General features: G+C 42.7%; 1 protein-coding gene across 7 annotated transcripts in view; it reads left to right on the top strand.

Annotated features, from left to right (window-relative positions):
* DENND5B (DENN domain containing 5B) overlaps window positions 1-18,400 on the top strand; it is a 116,352-nt gene that overhangs the window by 33,482 nt on the left and 64,470 nt on the right. For 4 of the 7 annotated variants that reach the window (XM_061444832.1, XM_061444833.1, XM_061444829.1 and 1 more), the window contains exon 2: window positions 13,944-14,009. The exons of the other annotated variants lie outside the window; for them this stretch is intronic. In XM_061444832.1, coding sequence (XP_061300816.1) covers window positions 13,944-14,009 — 66 coding nt within the window. The remainder of the gene's footprint in view (window positions 1-13,943; window positions 14,010-18,400) is intronic. 7 annotated transcript variants of the gene reach the window in all.

Raw genomic sequence — 18,400 nt, 5'->3', positions numbered from 1 at the left:
GTTAGCTGGATAAATGCAGATTGATTCCAGTCTTTCATTATAGGAGAAAATTGAATCAGGAGGAAAAACTGGTAGTGAAATTAGGGCTTGCTGCTTCTTTAAGGGCACTGAGGGTTGGGGGGCTTATGGAGGCTCAAGGCTTCTCTATTCCTAGTGCTGGAGGAAAAGGACATGGGGAAGAATATGCTCCAAGTATGCACTGTATACCACTGTCTCTCTGGCTGTGGAAGAAGCCCTGAGGGCATTCTGCTTGTGATCTCCCCCTCCCGAATCCTTTCTTTTTAAAAATCTAGCTCTTAACCTGGGCTGGGAGGTTCACTTTACACAAAGCTTACACTTATTATACCATGGCTTATTTGAGCCCAGGCAATGAGGCCTGACCAAGTCCCATCTCGCACCTTCAGAGCCAGGTTGGCATTGCTGGCTTTTAGGATTTGCTCTGTCCTTCTGTCTCATGCTGGGCTAATTTAGCCTCATCTTGGTAAACAAGAAAAGGGTCCTTACTCAACAGATTTGAGCTGGAGTGACTGCAGCTGTCGTCTGGTCTGTGTGCAAACCAATTTTGTTCATTCCCTTGCCTGGCAGGAAGCCTGCACCAGAATTGTGTCGGGACTAATCAGCATTAAACCAATGTCAGGAGGGCTGTGGCCAGCTGCCCTGTAGCAAGGCAAGAGCAACAAGGCTGTGCAGGAGGGATTAGTGTAAGTCCTGCCTGGGATGCAGCTGTGCTAGGAAAGGCACCAAAACTGTATGGAGTACTTTTCTTGGGCCTTGTGAAATTCCCTAGCCAACTGCCAAAAAGTAGCTACCCAGTTAGCAATCTGTATTATTTACTATATGTGACCATAAATATGAAAGCCAGGAGGGAGAAGGTGCAGTGTCCGTGGAGCTGTAATATCCAGGAGATACAACTGATGCTTTTTAGCATGCCTCTTCTGGAGAGGCAAGGTGGCAAATGTGTGTGGTCTCCAGCCAAAAGATGGTGTTAGTGGTGCTGCTGCTAGTCTTGTTATACCATAATAGACGTGCTAATACAAAACGACATGAAGGCTGGGAGGTGGACATATTTCTGAGAGAAGACCTGAGGCTTGGCAAGGGATGATTCATAGATCTTAATGCCTCACAGTCTCTCTTTTCCTGGCTGGTATTTATTTACATTGCAAGTTCAAGAGTGCCTCTTTGTTTGCACTGAAAGCATTAAATCTGAGAGATCCCAACTTAGGCTTTTTGCTCCCGAGATGCTGAAATGTTGATGTCTCACTTTGCTCTTCCCTCCCTAGCATTATTGAATTGTCTTTGCAGCTTTCCATCTCAAGAATTATTTTTGTTTTGCTCTGAGCACCATGATGTGGCTTTGAACAGGGACCAAATGACCTCCAGAGGTCCTTTCCAACCTGATTTTCTTCTGATCCCCTCAATCCTGATTCCCCCACTTTCATAGGTACATGTTTTGGATGATCCTATACCTAAAATTATCCAGCTTCTTTGACTTTGTTAGGGGTTCATATGTTTGTGTATCTGCTCAGCATTAGTCATCCCTTCTCTGACTGTAGGTATTACACTTCATTGTATAACCACATGAAATGGGTATGCTCTTGTGTTATCCACAGCAGGTACAGCCATGGTCTAAATGCCTTTTAGTCCTTCTAAACCTTTAGGTAAATCTGCTCTGCCTAAATTTACATGTTAAAACTGTTTTCTTGTGCAAAGCTAAGCCCAAATGAACTTTTGGACCATGTCCCTGCCACATGTTACGTGTGTTTTTGTGGTTTAGGCAGCTCATTCAGGGGGAGCAAGCAGACCTTCTGGTCTAAGATGCCCCAATTAATTATAAGCTATGCAACATAAGAAATCCTCCTTCTTAGGGAAAAATCATTAGCAACAAACCTGTCTGAGATGAGTGAACTGAGACACAGGAGCAGTGCAGCTTTGAGTGCTCTCATCAGGAGAAAAATCCATCAGGCTTTGGAGAACAAGGGACCGAAGACCTCAGCTTTGCTTTGTGCTTACTCATACGTGAGATAGATAGCACCAGTGGGGATCTTAGTGAGACTTCGGCTGCTTTGGGGGAGAGGGTGTGACAAGATACAGCACTGTGCTACCAAAGCTCATGTAAAGCCTGAATGCCTCTCCATCGAGGTGTCCTCAGGCGGTGTCTGATGAGCAGGGAGCATTTAGTGAGTATGAGGTTATTAATTAGGCAGAAGACTATTAGCTACCAGCACTGCTTTCTGAAACAGTAAGCTTTCCTAAAGGGAGGTGGAATGGCTTGGGGGATACGCTTCAGTGGGAGTAAAAGGTTACAATAAACAACCAAGCAAAGAAAAAAACAAACCCTGATTTTTTGAAAGCACGATATCCAGCTAGGTACTAACAGAAATGGATGTGATTTCAAAGGAGCCCCACATGTGTGTGTAAAATACATGTGAACCTCTACAACTTTGGTACCTCTGGTTTTTATTCTGTTTTTCCTTATGGTGGTGGTGTTGGGGGGGGAGGGGGGGGCGGTTTGCCAGTTCTAGGTGAGAGAAACGTGGCTGTTGTAAGAGGGCAGATGGGAAAGGCTGGGCAGGATCGTGGTCCCTTGTCGCTCTCACCTTTCTCACTGCAGGACAAACTAGACCACGGAGTGCAGGGCACTCCTCCTTTCAGGTTTCTCCTTTTACTTTTCCCTGCTCATCTTCTAGCAATACCTTACCTGCCACATTCATGCTAATGATACATCTCATTCTTTCCCTGACAGAGGTGATTGAAAATAGCTGTTTAGATTGAGGGAGGGCCAGTAACAAAAACTAGATTTGCTGCAACGCAAGCCCCCTTTTCTATCTTTAAAGACTGGAAAAAATAACATTTTTTTCCTGAACCAGTTATTGCTTTTTCAGAGTGTCTCTGTTAGATTCTGGATCTTCAGAAATTACTTTTCCCAATGCAGTTTTTACACTTGGATTCAGGTGTGTGTGGGTGTGTGTGTTTCATGCTTAATCATAAGCCGCGTGCTCTGCCGATAGCCAGTGGCTTCCGGCTATTACCCTGGAATTGCCACCTCTTGCCATTTCTAATGCAAGAGGTTGTGTTTTTTTAATTCACGGTATTTGACAAGTTTGAGTCCCCTCCCTGGGGGAGCACAGATGGCAGCTAAAGGGATGCTGGAACAACTCCACTCCTACCTCGCTGATGGCAAGCCGGGTTTCAGGAGAGAGTGGTGAGACTCTGCAAATCTGTTTGAACAGATCCTGCATCCCTGACAAACGTGGAAGGGATCTGATGCTCCCTGTAAGGCCTAGTGGTCTGACATCCTGTCTGCCTACCCATGCTCTCCTGCTTGGCCGTTATGTCCAGGGCTCCCCTTCAGTCCAGATCTTAGTTTCTTGATTTCTAGTGCTCTTATGGAGCACATGTAATGTTAAACCAATCTTAGTGTTGTGTTTTGTTTTTGTCCTCCCCCACAACCTTGTACACATCTCCAAATATCATTACTTTCTACTAAAAGGGGATTTTTGCATTTGGTGACCTTTTTGACAACTGTGAGAAGATGGGAAAGTTTCTGTGGCATGAAAAGGTTGACCTTACAGGTCAGAAAGGCACCTTGATATTCTAGGCTTGAGGCTAGGAAGGAACTGTTAGCTAAAACAAGGCTGAAATGCTGTTGAGCCTGTCTGCTTGACATCCCAGCTGGAAACGTCTTTTTTCACAGCACAGGTTTACCCTGCAGCAACTCCTGAGTGGGTCCTGGAGGAGCTGGAGCAGCCTGCAGTGCACTGCTGCCTCTTCTGCCTCAGGGCATCTGCTGTGCTTGTCAGGGAATTGAATATTAATCTTTGAGGAGAAGGGCTCTTCAGGAAAATCCAACCTGGTGCAGCTCCTTTATCCATTTTAAGGACCATGTGTGGGTTTCAAGTTTTGTGTGTGTCCACCTCACAGAGACCAAGGGTTTGAAGAAGGGGCAGTTTGGAGTTGAAACATCTTCAGGCAAAACTATTTCAAAGTTTGCAGTCTGACGTGGGAGTTTTTCTTTATGAACATAATGCTGGGGAAAGAAGCTATGGTCAAAAGTTCTTCCTCTTAAAACTGTATAAATTGCGTAAGATGTTAAAAAAAATACATACACATGCACAATTATAGAATCATAGAATGACCTAGGTAGGAAAAGACCTTTAAGATCATCAAGTCCAACTGTTACCCTAGGACTGCCAAGGCCGCCACTAAACCATGTCACTGAGGGCCTCATGAACACTTCCAGCGAAGTTGATTCCACCACTGCCCTGGGCAGCCTGTGCCAATGCCTGAACACCCTCTCTGTGTAGAAACTGTTCCTAATATCCAATCTGAACCACTCCTGGTGCAGCTCGAGGCCGTTTCCTCTTGTCCTAATGCTTGTTACTTGGGAGAAGAAACCAATCTCCACCTCGCTACAACCTCCTTTCAGGTAGCTGTAGAGAGCGATAAGGTCCCCCCTGAGTCTTCTCTTCTCCAGATTAAACATCCTCAGTTCCCTCAGCTGTTCCTCGTAGGACTTACTCTCCAGACCCTTCACCAGCTCTATTGCCCTTCACTGGACCCACTCCATCACCTCAATGTCTCTCTTGTAGTGAGAGGCCCAGAACTGAACACAGGATCCGAGGTGCAGTCTCACCAGTGGCCAGTACAGGGGGATGATCACTGCCCTGGCCCTGCTGGCTATGCTATTGCTGATACAGGCCAGGATACCGATGGCCTTCTTGGCTGCCTGGGTTCAAGCTGGCTCATGCTCAGCTCCATCAATCAACACCCCCAGGTCCTTTTCTGCCGAGCAGCTTTCCAGCCACTCTTCCCCACACCTGTAGTGTTGCATGGGGCTGTTGTGGCCCAAATGCAGGACCCAGAACTTTGCCCTGTTGAAGCTCCTATCATTGGCCACAGCCCATTGATCCAGCTGATCCAGATCCTCTGCAGAGCTTCCTATCCTCAGGTGATCAATGCTCCCAGCCAATCTGCAGACTTACTGAGGGTGCACTCGGTCCACTCATCCAGATTGTCAGTAAGGTCTTTAAGGTCCCTTCCAACCCAAACCATCCTATGATTCTATGAAATAATCCATTGCAGCTTTTTTTTTTCTGTTGTAGCTACTGCAGTTAAAGCTGCAGAGCAGCTCAGGCAATTTTCTTCTCTCTTTTTCTCCTAATTGCTGCTGTAGATTGTTCTTGGAAGCTACTGAAGAAGTTTTCTGCTGGGGATCTTTGCAAAGCTTTGTGTTATTTTCTGATTGGAATGCACTTCACTGTATCTTGCTTACTGAACTATGTTCACATAGAATGCGCTGTTTTTCAAAAGGTTACCATTTCCAAAATATTAAGTAAAAGAAAGGTTAGGGAAAGGGAGAAGCTGACCTCCTGTCAGGACAGAACATGTACTGAAATAAGTGCTTGTGCTTCTACAGGTCGACGCAAGGTTGTGATTAAATGCATTTTCAAAGCAGAAACTAAAAAGGCTTAGGAAACTTAAGTTATTTCAGACCATGTTGATTGCATGGCTTCTTGAACATGCCCTGACAGTTCAGTGAGATGAAGCAATATTGTCGTTTGCCTAAGAAAGTGCAAACCTCTGTTAGAGAGTCCTCCTGGATGACTACTGAAGAGTCATATGAGTCTGTGTGTTTTCTTTTAGGTAGGGAAAATGCACTTTGGTCTAAACTGGGAAAGGAGCTGTACCTGTACAGGGCTTGGGTTTTACAGCCATTAAGTCACCTGCTCAAGATTTATCCTGGCGGGTTGCATCAAAATCCACCATCTCTTTAGACATGGAGGAAGGGAGGGAGAGGTGGGAAGGTGATGTGGGATAGAGCCATTGAAAGACTGTTACAAGTGCATCCTCTGTCCTCACTGCAAAGTGGGAAGTGTTACTGTCCTGAATGAAATGGGGCTCAGTGCTACTCTGCGGCCTAAATCAGCTTTGTGGGAAAGCACCTGTATAAGAATGGGAGCAGGAAAGGTGAGGTGGGTACCTGGATAAACACTCCAAGGAGTTCAGGTCTCTGAGACAGATGGCAAAGGGGTGTTTCTTTGGGGAAGGATTAACTTGGGAAGGAGTTAACCAGCAGCACCAGAAGAGCAAACAGTTCCTCAGGCTGTTTATAAATTGATAACTCTGATGCCCCCAAATACAGATTCAGGTTGAAATTTCAGATTTCTGTGTTAAAATTAGTCACATTCAGGCTGTCATACTGGTATAAGCAAAATAAACCTTGCTGAATTCAAAGCCTGGGGTAGAGTCTTACTTTAACAAACAGGCTTTTTCAGAAGCAAAAGGAGTGCATTTTGGAAGCTTTGTTGTTTTGGTTCATAAATGAGCTCAGCTAGAAGTCTGAATGGCTTGTAATTATTTCATGACCCCAGAATTTGCAGCTGTAGGATGTATGTGAGTGCTCAGATTCCTTTAATCTCATGTACATACATAGTCCTTTTGATTTCAAAGAGGAATTCTGTTCCCCACATGCACTGCCTGTTGTGACAGCCCCATTGGACTGATTTCGCTGTATACACGTGAAGCCCTTGAAATATTCATTATGGTCTGTGGTAATCTAATAGTAGTGAATCATCTTACAGTCCTTTACAAGAAGGTCTGTTTTTCAGCCTGATAATAAAACTGCAAGCTTTATTTAAGCAAATATACTTGTGCCCAGCTAGCCTCTGCTTAGCTTATTGCTCACAGCTGTGTGACTGCTGAGATCTGCATCTTTTATTGTCACAAATATTTATAGTTTTGGTCTTTCCTCTTGTGTGTGCTTCCTATGTAAGTGTCAGGAAAAAAATGTGCTTCCTTAATGTAAATATTTAATGCAGCTCACACAGACCTGTTAACCTTTGCATTCAGAAGGTCTCCATCAGGAATGCTCTCAGGGTGTTTGCATGTTGCAGAATAAATCACCAGAAACCTGCCAAAGCCTGAAGAGATATGCAAATGTCTGCGTCTCTTTAATCTGGCATGTGTGTATCCTGTCTGATTGGAGATGGGAATTCTAATCCCATGGGAGCCATGCAGAAACTCCTGATGCTACTGCAGAGCTGTGAGGAATTACGAGCCAGCTGGTGTCCACATTTGAGGACTGTCTCTATTTTAGCTTGGACCGTTTTGTGAAGCTGGAAAGAGCCCCAGGTGCAGGGGACAGCTTTTAAACCTGTAACGGAGCATTCCTGCCAGTCCCCTCACTTTGGGAAAAAGGGAATGTGCACATGTATGTGATTGTGAATACATTATACATGTGCTCTCTCACAGTGAATAATGTTGCTTAGTTTGATAGGGAATGTGAGCAGGGACTATTGAAACCTATCCTTATGCACCAGAAATGATGGTTTCCTGCCTTGATTTGAAAGAATAACAACTTTCTCCATGCAAAATGATTATGCTCTTGTTCTCTGTAACATGATGCTCAAATTCATCTGTCCTACATTGACACACCAAGACACCATCATTTTGAGTTGTGCTGCTATACCCATACATTGTGTTAGTTCTGTTTCCTTCTGCATGCGCTTCCCTGCATTTATTACACCTCTCAGACCTTAGTACACACACAGAGACCATAAGTATTAAAGTAAGTTCAGATATGGTGTGGTCTGTTCCTAATCCAGTCTTGATCTGCTCAGTATGAAATACACCATTTCTAATGTATGTTCAAACAGTTACTGAGGTTCCCAAACCAGCATGATATGGTTTGCTTCATTACATGAATCATTCTATTTAACTCCATAAAATTCCCCTTTGTGCAAAAGCAAAGTGTAAAATACTGTAACATACCTCATGCAGCAATAAAAGGAGTTGTGTGCAGTGGCCAGGCGGGCTCTCGTGTCTGTTTAGGGGTGGCTCTAAATGCCTTGGTTTTGAAGTAGTCTCTCTGTAGTCAGTGACAACATGTGCTTATTTAAAAATCAGAGCAGCAATTACATGCCTTCTACCTATGTATCTTTATCATGCCAGTCAACCTGGGACCCACGCACTAAAAGATCAGCGGATTAGTGGTAAAGAGGAAACATTTGCTTAGATGCCAACTAATTTTAAGGTTATTTAGATCTCTGCTCCCTGCTGCTTGCATCTCTTCTATCAGGGTGCTAAAATAATAGATAAAGTATGTGCTTTGGGTGAAAGTGGACTTCAGTCTCTTATACTCCTTTTTGTGCATCGCTCCTCTTTCAGAGTCCCACTGGCTCTTTTCAGCCCTCTTTCAGACCAGGAAATGTTCCTTTTTCCATTCTGTGGCTCTCCACAGTCTTCTTACCTTTAGGGTTTAAAAGCATCCCTGAAACATGTATTGTTTTTACATGGGTATCCACTGCTCTACAGAGGGATTTTTAGTGAAGTGGCCATGGCAATTTGAGGGGAGATGGGGTGAAACACTGCTTTTCATTGCTGGGCTTTGACAAAGGAGAGACTTACAAGATACAGAGCCCTTTGCACTGACCCCTTTTGGTTGTTTTGTGGGACTTCCCCTGTGTTTTTTAAGAGATTGATGACACTGGAAGGTGTATCCCTGTGATTTAAGGCTGGGTTGTTGGGAGAGGAGAAACTCCAAAATACACTGGAGAGCATATCCAATATAAGCCTTGAAATGGTATTTTTGGGGTAGAAAGGTTAGGACCTCACCTGCAGAATCACCTCCACTTCCAGACATCTGGGGGAACGAATGGGACAGGGGAAGAAAGGGTCTGAGGTCCAGGGGCATATGCGAGCTGAGCCCTGAGACAATTATTTTTCTGGGCTTCTCAATGGAGATCCACCTTTACAGAGGTGCTTTGGCACCTAATACTCCCCAAGGATTTAAGGCTCTCCTTTTTAGGGAACTGAACTAAATCAAGAGGCGTGGTAGAAACACTGCTATGCTTTGAGGTTTCCATCTGGAATCTATTTTGGATCCAGAAATTAATATTGGTCCAGAGTTTTGAATTTAAATCCTGACACTTTACCATGGCATGGTGATTGAGTCCTGGTTTCAGTTTTCCGTATTTTCAGTAGACTTGGAAACTGGCCACAAAATGGTCAGAAGTGATAAAGCATAAATCTGATTGTTTATGCTTTGTCTGTATTTAACTAGTCATGGTTTACTTAAGGTTTGCTTAAGCATAGAGAATATTTTTCATGTGGTTTAGATGTGCAATTGCTGTGCACTGATGGCTTCTTAATGATCCCTTGTGTAAACTCACTGGCAGCAGCCTGTTCTTCAAACAGTTTCTAAATGCAGGTGGTGTTGATCAAGACATGTAGGTACCTGCAAAGATGTTTGTGGCAGAAGAGGTATTTTAACTGAGTTGTTCCAAGATCTGATCCTCCTTTCAATATGATGGTGTTTTTGCCTCTTAACGCTTTTAGTTGACAAAACTTCATTGTTGTTTTTTGACAAAGCTAATAAGAACTGCATCATACAGTATGTTGTATAAATGTCTTCTGCCTCCAGTGGCCAGTTTGCCCACAGTAGAACCATTTGCCGCAATACGCTGATCTCCAATTATTGTAGTACAGCTGGGCTGAAACAGCTGAGAGCAATCTCCAGATTGAAATGGTTCCTTGGGTAGCTCTTTAGTGGCAGTATCAGTCGTAAATACCAATACTGCTGTGTGGGCAGTGGGTACTTGTCTGCCTGCATCTTCATTCCTGCTCACCACCCTTCTTCATCCGGGAGCTCTGGTAACTGCCAGACTCGCCTGCAGGTTCTTGTGACTTTTCAGCATGCAGAAAGTTTTTGTCCTTTCTTCTTCTGAAAGGATTCAGTTGTTGAAAACTGGCAGAAGATGGGCTCTTGGAGACTGTCATAAGGACAATTCTTTATTGGCAGCAGCTTAAATGGCAGTTTCTCCAAAAACCCAAGACAAAATCAGTTTGTGCTACACAAGGGAGTGTTTCTGCTTTGTGCTGATAAAAGAGCTTTTCTGACTACAAGAAGCAAAGTTCTTTCTTTGCCTGCCCCTTTTCCCATCAAAACCACATATAACTAAGTTTTCATAAAGCTTAGCAGCTGCAGCCTTTGATAAACAAGCATTGCCTTGATGTAACCCTTTGCTTGTAGAGGGTATGCAAAAAAAGTAACTTGGTACAGTGAGGAGCTATTTCAGTGTCCACCCTCTCTAAAACCACCTCTTGCCCCACTGATAACACCAGCTGTTTGAACTTCACATGTGTGGGCTGGCTCTTCAAGAAGTGTGAAGACGCTGTCTGTGCTCAGGGTGTTTGAAGTAGCCAACTTCAAGTGCCACTGTTGGGTTGTGTGGATTGTGCTGTTTGAAGAAGAGCCACCTTCTGAAACTGGGGATAGCTTCCTTCTGGTCACCACAGCCTGTGCTCCTGAGGAGGGCCGATTAAAAACCAGTCACAGTCCTTGGGATCCTCCTTGTGGCTCAGCACCGAGGGGACATTGGAAAACAAGGGTTTACCTTAAGCAGAGAAATCTATTGCCCAGTGTGACAGGGATAGGTTCAGGGAGCTGAGGCCTTCAGCTTGTGCAAGATAGGTAAAAAGAAAGCTGCTAAAGAGCAGAACCCTAAATCAGGCACAGCTGACTATTCAAGCTGCAGGATGGGCATTTTTGTGCTCTGTTTATGTCAAAGTTGATTAGTGCTGAAAATGGCTCAGGCCAAATGAAGTTTCTGTCTTTTCTTGTACTGATTTGCAGGCAGAGCTTAATTAGGGTGGCAGAAGGTGTTATCAGTGAGTGTATTCATGCTCTGCTGTGATACAAACACAGCTTTGATGAAACTGCTTCTAACTTCATGTAACAAAACACCTGAAACTTGCCATCCTTGTGTGTCAGGGGAGACTGATATTGGTTCATGATGTTATGTGCATCTATCTTAACACAGCCCCATTTAAAAGATAACTGAATGTGCTATAATTGTGAAAATAAAACCCCAAAGCAAAATTTACTGAAAAATTCCCCTTTCTTTCCTGCATTCTTGCACACAAACCTAAACAGTAATAGTACAGGGATTTTTAGGATGACATGTTCTGGTTGGTTGTGGTTTGTTTTGTTGGGGTTTTTCTTTACTCTTCTCCAGAAATGCCAACTCTAATAAAGCGTATCTTGGGACAGGACTGTTGTACTACCTCTGTCCCGGTGGAATAGAGGACAAAACCTGCTTTAAGATGCATTTGAATTGAAAATGTTTGTGAGTGCCTGTTTCCAAAACCAGTGTGAGAATGCAGCATCATGTTTTAACACAGAAATTTGGCACATTTGAATTAGATCCTGCCCTGTAAATGAGTAGAAAACAGAAGTATGAAAGGGATCCTGTGCAGAAGGCATGACTGGATGCCTCATTCTGTGTTCAGTCTGTGTTCATGCTTTGGCGTCCTGCTGTGTTTAAGAACCTGAGCTGATGTCTTGCTCTTGCTTGAACACTTTTCACGCTGCCAAGTTTAATGTTCCTCTGGGAACTGAGATTTCAAGCCCTTCAGTTCCATGTCGGTATGTACGTTGCTCATTTTCTATGTAACTAACCAAAATGGTGTCAAGCAATCTAAGAAGAATGATGTATGAAACTTAAATGAACTTTTAATTACTGTTTGGACTGTTTTCTCCATTAGGAAAAATGCTCATTTCTTCCATATCAAGTGTTCAAAATGAATTTGTGTATAAAGTGCTATAAGAAATAAAGCATTCCACTTCCGGTATATAAACAGGATAGACCAAGGAGCTCTGGGACGTGCTTTCTGTATATCACCTAGTAGTGGTTTAGGAGCTCGTGATTGGAAAGACTGCACGGCAGCATGAACAGAGTAAGTGAATTCCACACATCCTGATTTCTAGAGAAAATAAATTCCCTGTAAGTATAGGTCCAGTTTTATACCTGTTCCACTGTTTCCTGCTGCTAAATTCCAGCCTTTGCAGACAGACTCCAAGGTGATTGTGTAGGATCACTGAACCTCAGATACCTGTTTATTAAACTCCCTCCACCCCACCAGAAATAATCACCCAAACTGATGTAATTTAATTCATGACTTTCAGGATTTGACAAGATTATGATGCAATTTTATGTAAAAGAGATGGTGTAATTCTTACTTGTTTGCTAGTGTAGTGGAGACTCTGTGGTCTGTTGGCAGCTGGGACTTGTGGCTATTTTAAGAGCTGACATTGTTGGTGCTGTATAATGTTACTCTGTAGGCAGATAGTTAAGTATTTAATCAAGGTCAGAAGGAAGGGATCATGGCAAAATAAACTGCTCATGTTAGAGCCTTTTTATTTAGACTTGTGCAATATTCTTTTAGGTGAACAAATATTTTTTAAAGCGTATTTTAAATACTGAGCCTTTGCTAAGCGTAATTCGTTTGTGACAATAGTTGTATTTCATTGCAGTGTATTTGTGTGAAGAATTAGGCTGTACAACAGTGGTCGTGGCTCTGCGTTTATATCACTGGTGTCAATGATCTTCTTTCATTTGACTCCTTGTGCAGAAGTTTTTGCATACCTTCTGTGAATGGTTAGCCATATGATTGATGATGATATATGGTCATAATACTGAAATGGGTAGCAAAAGCAGAACCTGTGCCAGTGCATCTGGTTGTCCATCCCTTCATGAGTTTTTCCATTTTTCCTTTTTGCTCTTCCTATTGCAGAGGTGCTGGCTAAGTCCGTGGAAGCTTGGTACCAAATTCACTTTGAATGATAATGTTGTAAAGGACTTTTGGGGAGACCTGTGAGGGCAGTCTGGCAAAGAGGCTTGTAAGGGCAGTGTAGGTGTGGGCCATTAGCAAGGGGAGTCTTGAGCTTTGACAATTGTTTTGTTTCCTTTAATTTAAATATTTATGCAACTTTGAAGTTCAAACAGCTCCAAAGTAGAATGAAATAGCTTGAGACACTTGGATTGGGAAGACATCATCCTGCACATTGAAATGTGGGTTACCTTCAGGTGTGTCCTGAAGAAATGAGAAAATTATCCTAAAATACAAATTCTCTTCTAAAAATCTGTATTGAAAGCATTCCTGTGCCCTCGAGGACTGCCTTCCCAGGACACAGACTTGGCAGCATTTTCTGGATCCGCTGAACTGGTACTTGGATTAACAGCTGAAGTAGGAGGTCACGGTGGAAATACTCTGAATTTACACCTACAAACTGAATGACCAGACAGGCCAATGGTGTTGCAGCTTCAACATGTGCTTCAGGTTTATAAAAATAGATTTAACTTGAGGAGGATTGTGTAATGCTGCATTGTGGAGTGCAAATGGGATTTGGGAATTATATTTTTTTACAAAGGAATGCCATGGTGTCTGTGAAAGCATTTTTGTTTTCCTGCAGGAGATGAGCAAACCAGTTGGAAGAAAATTCAGACGTGTTAGTAGGACGCTTTTCTGTTAAAAGTGCCTACTGGGTTAGCTTTTACTGGAAGAGATTAAAATTGTTCATCCAGGTTCTAAACAGAGTTTATTTATTCAAATTTTAGTCTAAAAACAGCCTGTTATGAGACAGAAATGATGAATAGGGCTATTAGGTAACTTCAGTAAGCCCTGAAAATGGTATGCAGTGCTGCACTGAAGGTGTAGCAACACAGTTTAACAGTGTGATACTAAAGAAAACTTCTTGTCTTTACACCAAAGTGTTCAACACCAGTTAAAGAGCTGGTGTTTTTTCCCCCTGCATTTCATAGGCTCTGGAATGGCTCAATATATGAACAAAGATGTCTTTCATAATAGGGAAGCTGCATGGAAGCGTGCTGTTTGAAGTAGCAGAATTTAATCTTGTTACTAATTTTGACAAGTATTTCTACAATGTCTGTCATTGCATTCAACACCTTTGTAGTAATACAATCGTGAAGGGCTTTATTTGTCACATGGGTTTACCCTTTGCCAGTAGTGGGGGGGAAGAGAGGTTGCAAAGGGGGAGTGTTTTATGTCTGCTTCACATTTCTTCCCTTCCCCAGTACATTTGTGTATCTTTTCATTTTGTTCATACTTGCTTTTTTTTTATCTCTGTTTCTTATGTTGTGTAGTCTTGTACAAATGGCTAGAAGCAGAACTCCATGGCAAGAGCTCAGATACTGCAGACAAAACCTCAGGTAAAGAGGGATTAAGGACAAAACAATCACCAGGCCTTCTCTATCTCTTTGTTTTCTGTCTTCCAACTCCCCTTGAATCAAATTAAGGATCAGAGTTCAAAACTGAAACCAAAACTCATGGACTTTTTCATTCTTTTACCTAATTTAAATCAGTATCTGGTAATTTTTTTCTGTTTCTTGAAGCTGTCTTGGCAGATGTGCTTCCCCTTTCCAACAAAATGCCACTAGTGGTGTCGGGTGTATTGGTGGCTATACGATATGCTGGATTTTTGTGTGCTTGATAAAGACTGAACAATACCTTGTGTGAGGCTGTATTAAAGGATACTTACCCAGCAATCCTACTAAGCTTAGTTATGCGCATTTGTGAACAAAGAGTACTGGAAGGTCCAGCTTCACCAATTTCTGCTACAAAAACTCAAAGGCTCCTGACACCTCAAGGAAGCATGTTTTGCAGTCTAGGCTTAAATAGCAATGTTAGTGGGGTCCACACAGACATACACCAAGAAAAAGCCTAATCGTTTAGATGTATTGATAGGGTACACAACCACTATGGCTTCCTGCTTAAATATGATCCATCACTTCCTTTACATATTGACATGCAAGAGGTAGGTTAGACCCTGCTCCCTCCCTAACCCCTGCAAAAGCTGCCACGATCTTACAGACAAATCGGATCTTTAAATTTTGGAATGAAAACTGTCTGCCTTGTCCCAGTCCTGTCTTCCATATAATTTTTCTCCTTTGCTCTAAGGTTATGAGAATATGTGGCCACAAACACTACCTTTGGGTTAATACTACTATGAGTTAATACATGGCCACAAATACTACCTTGAACTCCAACTAGCCTGCCATTGCCCCCTTGGTGTCCTGGTGAAGCCCAGAAGAAAAGCAGCAGAGAACACTTTCTGCACTACTTAAACTAGCCAGTTCCTGAACCTGACAATTAACAGCTTAGTCGTTCCCCAGCCAAGCCCTGTTATTCCTGTTCCCACTCAAACATTGTATATTGATTCTAATGCAGGGTCATGCATGCAGTTATCCCATAAGCTTAAGGAAGTGCAGTCTGCAGGGAAAGAACATAGCTGGATGTGCTGAACACTTTTAATTAGAAATAGCTATCAAAGAGGCTGTCACCATGAGGTGCATAATTGTGCTCCCAGTACGCTCCTCTAAAGGAACAAAAGATATTTTTACTCCTGTAGTCACAAGCATTCCTCTCCACGTTCCAGAGCTTGGAAGGAGCAACAGATAGCTCACATTCCCTGGACCAGAGGGTATGGCTATGGGTGGAGGATGCCTCTGCCTATTTGGAAAGTATGTTTGTATGCCTCTATAGCTGTGATAATTAGTTAAAATTTAAATATGATCACCCACATGAAAGCCATAGTGACTGACAACCTCACAACTGTAGCTGCATTTCCCTGGTAATTGTATCCTTCATCCGAAACATGGATCAGGCTTGTTTTTCTAATTTTGAGAAATCTTTTCATTTTGAAATGAAATTAGCACAGTTTTCTTGATCTAGCATCCATCCCCATTTGCTTTTCATTTGAAACTAAATCTCCCTTTAAAAATGAGTGCTTTCAAAGGGAAGGCAGAAGTTGTTTCAAAGCTCTGTTACATAGGCTGTAGTACCCAGCTGAAATGGAACTTGAGTCTGACACTTTCTATGCAATTTTGAAAAGTACTTGAACGACTTTTTATTTTTAATATTCTGAAAGTGAAAGGATTCCATTCAAAGTTTTTTATTTGCCTTTGAGAGCCATCTTCCACAATGAGACATGCTGTTTGTATGAAGGGTGGCCATGCATCAAGTACCGTGTTTCTGTCTGTATTCATAGTACTCTTATCTGGCCATGAATATTTTAGAATACGGATTCAATTTGTGTTTGATACTTGCTTCATTTTTAATGTGCCTTGCTAGTCCTGTTTGGGAAGTTAGCAGGAAAGCACTTAAAAGCACATAGTAGATTTAATGGAAATTCGCTGTTTGCCTAGAATAACAGCTAAATAAATGTTTCTTGCCACATGTGACTCAGCAGTTCACAGCTACCAAGGCTGAGAGCTGATAATATCAGGTACCCTTCAGTCCAGATCCCTTCCCTCATGTTTGCCAAGAAGTTTTTGCTTCCTGTGATTCTCTTCCAGCTGCTTGTCAGTGTGGAGCTGGCTGTCACAGTCCGTATCTCTCATCTCATGGTGAGAGTTGGGCTGTTTCCTGCTAGTTTGGCCAAACGATGGCACTTCACCCTGACATGCAGGCTGCTTTCTGTCATACCCTTTTACTTTTTCTTTCCTAAATTATGGATATCCTCTAAAAGCTTGCCCTGCCTGGCTTCCCAGGAGGCAACTTTGTATGTAGGGTGCCATGTTGTGTCCTTTCAAGCTAATGACCAATTGATCCACTCCAGTGTGCTTTCTTGGCTCTTCTCTTTTGTTTCATGATCACTGATTGAGAAAATTATATTTTCTGTGTGTGTGTGTGTTTTAATTTATATACTTTTAAAAACCACTGGCATAGTAAAATGCAGACCCTGCAGAGACTCTGCAAAGGTGAGTTCTTTGTGCCATTTACTTTTCTGGATAAAATGTATCCATGTTGTCAGCCTACAAGGGCATTTTTACTGCTGGTTTTGGGAAGCTGGGTTTCTTAAAGCAGTGCTAGTGCTTCATTAACAAAAGGTTTTAGCCACGTCTGTTGTCGAAACAACTGGATGGGTATTTTCAGCAGCATACAAATTATTGGTTATTTCCAAAAGCCAATTGAAAGCCTCAATTTTTCATGATTACAGTGGATTATTAGCAAATACTCCTTGTTCTCCTCCACTGGTTCCAGCTGCTGCCAGAGTATTGCCTGTCAAAATGGAGGGAAAATGTGAGAGGAAGGATATTCAATAACAAGAACTGCAAGAAATCAAGGCCTTCCCTGCTCTTACATCTCCAGAGATGGAGATTTTGGTGTAACTTGGAAATAAATACAACTTTCTCTACCGGATAAAGTTGTTAAGGGTTAATTAGTAATTGAGCCACCAAACTAGGGGGGATAGTTTCCCATGGAGAAGCCTTCCAGGACCACTTCCCTAACATCTCTGAGCACTCTGACGTGCTTCCAGAGTCTGCCGGTGCCACTTTAATGCCAGAGGACACGTTAAGGCAAGACAGCAGCTAGCACCGTGCAGCATCTGCCCTCTCTGCTCCACCACGAGCTTAAGCTGTGCTACCAGAACAGATAGGTAACACTGTCTGCACATACACCTCCACCTCTGGGTGCTTGTGGAAGCTATTTAGGAGAAAGCAGGTTTACTCTCCTACTCGATCTAAGCACACGCAGCCACATTCCCTGAAATGCTGCATCTTAGGTGTGCTGAAGGCAGGGCTCTCTTGAGCACACCCAGAGCACAGGGCAAAGCCTCCCTCAGTTTCTGTGGTGCCTGTAAGTGAGCACAGGCATTGTAAACAGTAAACAACGTGATTAATGCGCATTGCTGCTGCAGTCCCTATTACAGTTATGTTCTAATGCCAAGGTGATTAATCATTTAGTTGTTGACTGTCATCACTGGGAGCTATTTTTCAAGAGGAAGGTGTTTTTACAACACCCATACGATATAGGTCAAAAACTGGCCCCCACAGCACCTGTGAAGGGCTCAACCAGTGAACTGCAGCAGTGTTGAGTGCCTCTGAACCACACAAATTACCCAATCAGCATCCACCAGGTTACAGTAATGGTTTGTCACAATAAAGGAAACCTTTAAAGAAATTTGGACTCCAGCAATTACTTGCTGTTAGCGGTGGAGAACTTAATGAAGTCATCCAGATGCTCTTCGAACATTTAATAGAAACATCCAAACAAATTTAGCATCAAATACCTGCCTTTCTGCTGATTCACAGCTGTAAGGTAAACTCTGTCAGATGTGAGAAAGATTGAAGATCTAATTAGGAAGTAACCTCATGCATATTTATTTGATTATGCAAGCCCATTAATTACTGTTTGATAGTAAGAATTAAAGATGTTGCCAGGTATGTTTAAGTGTATACCTGGAGAGAGAATTTTTGCTGGCTTTGCTTGTTGGGATTTTTATTTTGTGGTGGATGACATTATATCTTTGTCTCTAATGCCTCCACACAGAACATCTGGACCAAAATAAGAGGTTGCTCTGCTGTCATGTTCTGCCAGAGTAATGACCTTTGGTGTTGTGTACTTCAGTCTGAGCTTTGTAATGGAGCGTGGAGAAGGTGTTTGTGGAGCTTGTGCTCTGGACTGCCATAGCAGCTAATAGCAAGTCTGGTCCAGCCTGGCAGATGTTATCAGCTAAACCCTGTCATGTCTTTTAATTTGGTCCAGGTTAGCTGATACCTCCAGTTTTCTTTATTTCTGTGATGCATAAGCTTTTGCT

This window comes from Pezoporus flaviventris, unplaced genomic scaffold (genome assembly GCF_033815535.1).
Source record: "Pezoporus flaviventris isolate CSIRO_AGI_PZ_B2104156 unplaced genomic scaffold, CSIRO_AGI_Pfla_v1 ptg000002l, whole genome shotgun sequence".
Lineage (NCBI taxonomy): Eukaryota > Metazoa > Chordata > Aves > Psittaciformes > Psittacidae > Pezoporus > Pezoporus flaviventris.
Note: the sequence above shows the minus strand (reverse complement) of the source record. Positions and strands in the feature narration are given on the sequence as shown.